General features: G+C 35.6%; 1 protein-coding gene across 1 annotated transcript; it reads left to right on the top strand.

Moving 5' to 3' along the window:
* Nucleotides 1-679: 679 nt before the first annotated feature.
* On the top strand, nt 680-6,493 carry LOC146158010 (fibrinogen C domain-containing protein 1-like). Its single transcript, XM_083383644.1, has 7 exons — nt 680-749; nt 3,298-3,456; nt 4,305-4,369; nt 4,916-5,012; nt 5,232-5,328; nt 5,555-5,689; nt 6,055-6,493. The coding sequence occupies exons 1-7, from the start codon at nt 680-682 to the stop codon at nt 6,236-6,238; spliced, it is 807 nt and encodes a 268-aa protein (XP_083239770.1). The 3' UTR covers nt 6,239-6,493.
* Nucleotides 6,494-8,502: the final 2,009 nt, after the last annotated feature.

Genomic DNA, 8,502 nt, shown 5'->3' with positions numbered 1-8,502 from the left:
TGGTCTTCGAAAGGGTAGAATTTTTTAAGCTGAGGAGAATTTTCCGTTTGAATTTCGCACACAAACACAGCTTGCCTGTCGAACCTTTATTTCGAGTGCTTTTTACTCGAGTCAGCCTACACCTGCGTGTTAGCGGGCGCATTATTTCCAATTAGTCGTTTCCGCTGCTTCGAAACTGTACGCTTGGTAAAAAACTGTCTTTACTCACTTTAAAAACAAAAACAAAAATGAAATAGTGCAATAACTGAAATTTAATAAAGAATATTTTTCGAAACGTTCAAAATGATACCCACTTCTGTATGGGTTATGATAATCATTCTATGTCTAACTACAATCTCGAACTTTATCGTAAGATTTGGTTAAAACGTTTAAAATTATACCCCAACTCTGTCTTACTACTTTCTAGTATAATTACGATATGTTAAAATTTAAGCTTAAAATGACTTTTTACGTTGAAGTTTGTGTTTGGTTTAATTTTTGGTATCGATTCGGTTTTGCCTCCCCCCAATATCCGAAAAAAAGAGCCTGGCATGGATTTCGGTGTACTATTAATACTTAAACCGTAATCGTTGATCAAAAAGCAGCTTCAGATGGGCCAGATCATAGTTGTTGAACACATATATGTGTGTACATCTTTCATAGGTGTATAGAGTATGAACTTGTATCCCCCTGCATAGCAATGGTACAAATCACCGTATACAAGGTGTCAAACATGGAGATGCCCAGCCGCGTCTTGTTTATTTCAAACGGTGCGTAAAGCGATATGGCTAGGGTGTGACTAAGTACATTGGCGCTTCTTCGCCTACCTAAACTGTTGATGGTTCATGCTCAAAAAACGGGAAAAACAACTAGCCATAGGCAGGTAATCTCGTTGCACTTATTTTACAAACAAATGATGAAAAACAACCCTTGCCGTGAACCTGTATGCCTGCTTAAGCTTGTACGCATGGGCGCTTAAGGTTGTTTTGAAGATTACCTTTACGGGTCTCGGGGGATTGAGAATACGCAGGGAGCTAATACGAGAAATTCACCCAATCGCCAAGCGAAACAAAAAAGCTTTAAATAAAGTTTTGGGCCATAATGGCTGGATATTGCAGTTTGATGATAAAACTGATTAATTATTTTTTGAAATTATGCCAAAATGTGAAATATTTTTCTACTGTAAAACAAGATAGTCAAGTTTAAAAAAACATTGTTTGGTCTGTTTAATGAAAAACAAGCATAAAGGTGTTGCCATTCTTATCATTGGACTTCTAAAACCTGCCATATGTCTATGACAGTGGTTCCAAACCGGGGTCACTTTATTCCAAGCGTCATAAGTTGCCACCTATTTTATCAGGCTCGTTTTGCGTAGAAATCAACAAACCATTTTGCCAAAAATTGATTTTTAAGAATAATAAAGCACATAGAAGTAGAGAGAATTTTGCACGATTTGAAGGTTCAACATTTTTAATATGACCACATTCAAAAATGAATTAAGATTTATTCGAAACGTCCACAAAATGGTAATTGCTCTGTATGGGCTTTGATTTTCATTCTACGTCTAACTACAACTTCCAGCCATTATCTAACAGCATTTTTAATCTCTCAGTCGAAATAACGAATTTAAATTAATGCTCTTTGGTCGAAACGACTTGTATGTAATTTTTACAGTCTGAAAGAGCAAACGTAAAAATAGCACAGAAAAATTCACCAGTTACATTTTGATGAGAATAAATTACGATTTAAACTAAATTGATTGTGAATAATGAAATGCGATTCTAGTTCAAATTCTAGTTATATATTTTTTTAAAGATTCACTGAATCTAATCTAACTTGAGAAAAAAATGGAATAATTTAATTACATCTGTTTTTCTTTATTGCGCAAAAATGTTTAACAGCTGCCTTGAGCTAAAAAAATTGAAATATGAAAATGTGTCAAAAGTGCTGATTCCTTATTCTGTGCAGTTCTTGAAAAGCCTGTATTTTGTTCTGTTCGTGTTTAGTTCTTGCAAGTTTTGTCATTTTGGTTACGTTATAAGTAGGGCGATTCTTTTTTGACCTCAAAGAAGGAAATTTTGACTTTAAAATTCGCCTAAAAATACATAGGCCTATTTTTGACAAAATTTTGACCTATTAGAATACATTGATTTAAACAACATATTGTTGCTTAAAGTACTGCATTAGTGTGCTAGTGTAGTCACATGCTTTTGATGTTTTACTGACCACCGGTCGAACACAAATAAGTTATTCTTTCGGGTTTATTCAAAATACTTGGTTATATTTTTCTCATTTGAAAAAGACAAACAACTATAAAAATGCCAAGCAAAAGTAAAATGCAATTTATTTAAAAAAATGTTGTGTAAATATTGAAATACAACGTCAAAATATTTGCAGAAAATTGAAAAAAGATCTAGTTATCGTAATAGGAAATGGAATAACTGCAAATCAAACTAGTCCTTGTGGTTAATTCTGCAAGCTTGTGCCAAACGTAAAATAGCTCAGAAAAATTTACCAGTTACATTCTGATGAGAATAAATTACGATTTAAACTAAATTAATTGTGAATAATTAAATTCAATTCTTCAAATTCGAGTTTATATAATTTTTTAAAGATTCACTGAATCTAATCTAACTTGAGAAAAAATTAAATAATTTAATTACATCTGTTTTTCTTTATTGTGCAAAAATGTTAACAGCTGCCTTGAGCTAAAGAGTTGAAATATGAAAATGTGTCAAAAGTGCTGATTCCTTATTCTGTGCAGTTCTACAAAAGCTGGATTTTCGTCTGTTCGTGTTCACTTCTTGAAAGGTTTTGTCATTTTGGTTGCGTTATAAGTAGGGTGATTCTTTTTTGAACTAAACATGAGAAATTTTGACTTTAAAATATATATTTTTGACAAAATTTTGACCTATTAGAAATACATTGATTTAAACAACATATTGTTTTTTAAAGTACTGCATTAGTGTGCTGGTGTCGTCAGCCACATGTTTTTGATGTTTTACTGACCACCGGTCGAACACAAATCAGTTATTCTTTCGATTTTATTCAAAATGCTTGGTTGATATTCTTTGTCATTTAAAAAAGTAATACAATTACAAAAATGCCTAACAAAAGCAAAACGGAAAAAAATGTTGTGTAAAGAGTTTAGCCCCGCTTTGCTCCGCTTTCAATTTGGATTTGTTTTGTTTCGCCAGGAAAACAAAATGCTAGTTAAGTTTATTTTGATCTGTCTCTCCTTCCTTGTGATTTGTGACGCAAACCGATGCAGTTACGTCACAGTTCCTGTTTGTGACAATGACGTCACAATATCACCAGGGTCCCTTGGTACGCCACGTGGAGCCAAAGGCGACCAAGGTCCTGCTGGTAAACTTGGGCCCAGGGGAATACCCGGATTTAGGGGGTTAAAGGGTGAAAAGGGTGAAGTTGCTCAGAGTGATGAAGGCGCTTTGCAAGAAATGTGGGAGAAAGTGAGAGGTAACTTGATTCTACATCGCATGTGTGGGTGCAGTTTCACACATGTTAAATAACGTTTGGCAAACTTTTTATCTCCTAAGCCCTAAAACACGGTGTGATGTTGTTTAATTTTGCAAATCTTAGTTTTATTCAGGAAGTCAAACCACACCTGTTCTTTGTAAACCGGTTCATTTTCCCCGAATTTTTTTTTATAACATTTTAAGAAGCCGAACCTGAACTGAACCGAATATTTTGAAGCAACCTGAACCATAACGTAAACAAGTAGACAAGTTGTACTGTGCAGTGACCACTATACATAAAATCAGTATATGTAATGGTTTTTTAAGCATGTAATCCTGCACAATATCGCTTTATGACCGCGTCAAATTGCTTACTGCAACCCGTTTATATCCAGAAGTGAATGTAGACAAAATAACGAGCAACCATGTTGATTTGGAAAACAAACACTGTTTGAATGTCTATTGGCGGTGTTTGTGAATTTATTAAAAAAACTTGTATGACGATCAATCTATAGAAATGATGAAACCAAACCTGAATCGGGAATGTTAAACGGTTCGACTCTGTGTAAAAACATAAAATGCAACTTTGATAAAATTTTACATGGTTTTTATGTCACAGCTTGCTTAAAAGAGTCCCACTACAAATCCCCACCACATTGACAATAGCTATTAAAAAATCAAAAAAAGTCAGCAGCGGATTTTTTTACCCTTGCCCTTCAAATTACATTTAACACAAGATTTAAACATTCCAAATTATATATTTAATACTGTGGGAAGCTGTGGGGCTTGTAATGTGCTGCTTGTTTAAGTTATTATCCGAACCAATGTAAACAACAACAAACTTTTCAGAGTTGGAAAGGATTGTGGCGTCAATTAACTTGAGGACAACACTTCTTATCGAAGATGGATGGACGGTAAGATGATTTGTAAATTACATACACAGTCTCATGTCACCAGTTGGCTTCCAAAACTTGAATTGGAACTTATTCCAGTTACCTTGAAAAGCACATTCCAAAATTCTTTAAATTATTGAAACTTGTGGCTGTGAGAGATGAATGTGTTTGGAATTATTAAAAGCGCGAAACATTTGGTTTACATTGCAGAGTTGCTTTGGGAGATTCGTGCATTAAGATTAAATAGAAATATTTCAATTGTTTTACGAATTCCTTTGTGAAATTGCGACTAAACATTTTTAAATGTGACCGAGATAAATAGGCCGGAAAACAAAGTTACTGGAATTGTGGTTGCGAAAATGTAAACAATTGTGGTTAAATTCAGGTATTTTGAATTTTTTTTGCTAAAATGGGCGCACCAACTAGGGATGTCCGATAATATCAGATCGTAGCCGATTCCATAATTCCTGCCAACAATTGAATCCACTGAATCTAGTATTTTTAGTCGCCAAAACAAACTTGCAAAGTTATCACCGAATCAAACTTCCATCAATTCCTTTTTTCCAGGTTTTCCAGCGAAGGTTTAACGGGAGTGTGAATTTCAATCGCAACTGGACCGATTATAAAAACGGATTTGGAGACTTTTCAGGCGAATTTTGGCTGGGTTAGTAAGCGGCTTACCTAAAATAAAGCTGTAAAATTCTTTCGTACGATTGCAAAACTTAGCACTTTAAAATACGACAGAAGTCAAATATTCGCAGATTGTTTTTCTCGGCTATTTCGCGCACGCATAATGTTCAGTAACACAACTTAATGAAAACAGTTATCAATATCCGCAATTCTCGCTCTAAACAACAATGCTAAATGTCTTAATAATGCACAGGCCTGGAAAGAATCCACACGCTAACCTTTGGCAAGCAATGTCTGCTTCGCATTGATTTGTACGATTTCAACGATGCCCATGCATACGCAGAATACAGGTAAGTTAGTAAAAAAAACAAAAACATAATTTACTTTATATTTGAAAGTGCAACTACCTTGTTGAAGATATCAATCGACTGCTTTTTCCATTCTACATGACATGATTGCTGTATGTTTAAAGTTTCAATCACCAGGGTGAAAATATTAATCGACTACTTTCCCCACTCAATATGAAATGCACAACATTGGACTTTATCTTTGTTTTTACAACGATTTTTTTTTCAGTTCATTCTCTGTTGGGAACGAGGCGAGCAACTACACACTGCTGGTAGCTGGTTACAGTGGTACAGCTGGTGACAGTTTGACGACGCGACACAACGGAATGCAGTTTTCAACCAAAGACCGAGACCATGACATACAGTAAGTCGATATTTGCGTTTCATGTTTGCAAGAAGACACGAAAATAAAAGGAAAAAAAAATTGATGTATTTTTTTTAGCAATCACACAATCTGCATTACTACCATTCGACCACCATATAAAGCGCATTAACACATAAAATAGTTAGGTCCAAATGTTATCGATTTTTTGTTTAGCAAATTTTGCTTAAACGGCTGATAAATTCTTATTACTGCTACTTTGCTATGGGGAAGTCACTTTTAACAAGAGCTTAAATTTAAATTACCATGATAAGATGCTCTGTATTTACTTAAACGTTGTTTGATTCTTGAATATTAATTTACAATTTTATGGATAATCGCTTTAACGATAGCATCCTGTTGTTTAGTTCCGGTGGAAGTTGCGCCAGCGACTACCACGGAGCTTGGTGGTTTAAGGCATGCCACCACTCGCACTTGAATGGGGAGTGGGCAAGAACATCGACCGGATATGCCCAGAACATTGCCTGGTACCATTGGAAGGGGCATAAAGTTGCATTGAAAGCTACTACAATGAAACTGAGATGCGATTGATTTGATTGCTCGCAACTTGTACATACATTTCATGCATCGTAAAACTAAAATTAATTCTCAAAAACATCGAGTTTCGCAATAAAACATATAAACATAGGGTATAGCGAATTTTTAATCTTTTTAAACAATGATTTTTTTTCTGTGAATAAAACCTACGGTAATTTGTTTGGACATTCACCCAGAACTCGATTTGGATCCAACAATTGTATATTTTTCTATTTAAGTATTGCAAACTCTTACGTCGCGACACTTTGCTTTTATTGAATCGTTAATAAAATACATGACATTATACCTTTACTTGTTTGAAGTTTATATATTGCTAAGTAACTGAAATATTTTGTCAATTTGTCGTAACATGTTAGTAATAAAATATAACTTAGATAAAACGGAAACTAAAGGAACAATAATTATTTGGAAAACATAAAAGATATTTTTATTTGAGAAAAAACAAGATTTAATAATATTTTTACTTATCATATCAAGCAAACAAACTATGATGACACCCCAACTTAATCAATTAAGTGCGATCAAGTCACGTGATACTTTTCAACACTGCGATCCGCGACTGTGTCACTTTCAATTCCACCTGCGATTTGGTCACGTGATACTTTTCCAACCTGCGATTGGGTCACGTGATTTCCACTCATCGTTCGGGTTACTTTTGCCGCGTTTTTCACTTTTAAAGCAAGAAAACATACCTTTACTTATACTATATATGGGAATACGAAATTTAAGCATATCAAATATTTTTCACATTGAATTTCTGTGAGTCCAGAGAATAACGCAAATGTCGAACATTTGTTTCCACCTCGAGGAAAATGCTGACTAAAGCAAAGTTACCACTAACAATAAGAAATAAGGACAACTCCTTGATAGTTATCCTCTTTAAGTCTTTGGCAGAGCACGTGTTTGAGAGGGCGTCTCGCCTTGTTTCAAACTTGACATGTAACCTTTAATCTCGTAATCTATTAACAGTCTTGCGGGTGGTGTTCTCACGCTCTGCAAAACAAGCCACGCCACTTGTTTTGCTGGCGTCTGACTCACGCTCTGCAAAACAAGCCACTATTTTGCTGGCGTCTGACTCACGCTCTGCAAAACAAGCCACTTGTTTTGCTGGCGTCTGACTCACGCTCTGCAAAACAAGCCACGCCACTTGTTTTGCAGGCGTCTGACTCACGCTCTGCAAAACAAGCCACTTGTTTTGCTGGCGTCTGACTCACGCTCTGCAAAACAAGCCACTTGTTTTGCTGGCGTCTGACTCCTGCTGCAAACTGGCCTTAGAATGGCCGCTGTAATGCCTAGCCATGTTTAAAAAGTTCCGGCCAGTCTTATTGGCCAAATATGACGTAACTTTCGTGTTCTTTTTCTTCCTACGTATTGGCTATAAACATGTTGTTTCTTAGCGGCTTTGCGGCATTCTCTAGAGAAGTCTTTTGCGCAGTCTTTGGCGTAGTGTTGAGCCGACAGTGGCGGCAATAGGCCGTGGCTGTCACAGTAACTTTGAAACAAATATACGTTCATTATTGCTATTCGACAACCCTTTACTGCACATTTTAACAATATAATTTCAATTGGTATTTTAGTTGTGGTTATGACAGGTAGCATATCTGGCCAGAAACCTTCGCAAACCAACAAGAACTCACTCGGTTGCGTTCTGCCGGGCAACTGCATAAGGGGTCAGGCCCCAGTGCACAAGTCGCGGCGGGGTACGTGGCGTTGTTTTGCACAATGTGCGCAAACATGTGCAAAAAATGTGCGCACATTTTAAACTGCCTTTAAAATGTGCACACGTTTCAAAAAATGCCTTCAAAATGTGCGCACATTTTTAAGTTAGAGTCAGAGTTGGGGTTAGAGTTGAGTTAGAGTTTAGAGTTTTTTGTACAATACTTAAAACGACATTTATTGGATGTTTGCTGTCAAATTATTTTTGCTTGTTTTAGACTACAAACCATTCGTCGAATATTTGTTCTTAATCGCGATAATTCGGGATGAAATGGACGAAATGCTTTTCAATGGGTTTGATTTTATAATAAAATACATTAAAACTAAAATACACTTAATAATCGGTTAAAACTTGTTAGCAGTACAATTTAATTGGGTTAAATCACATATAAGTAAATGTATAATTAGATTTTGTCATTTAACCATAGGTTTGTGATATTACATCCTTCTTTCTATAATATATGAACCCCAATCTCAGACGGGAGTCTAATATTTTTGTTTGGGGCATGACAATTTTTTCAGCGATGACATCACAAAGTTAC

The sequence above is a fragment of the Ascidiella aspersa genome, chromosome 3, assembly GCF_963924565.1.
Source record: "Ascidiella aspersa chromosome 3, kaAscAspe10.2, whole genome shotgun sequence".
In the NCBI taxonomy this organism is placed as follows: Eukaryota; Metazoa; Chordata; class Ascidiacea; order Phlebobranchia; family Ascidiidae; genus Ascidiella; species Ascidiella aspersa.
This window is presented reverse-complemented; position numbering and strand designations above follow the sequence as displayed.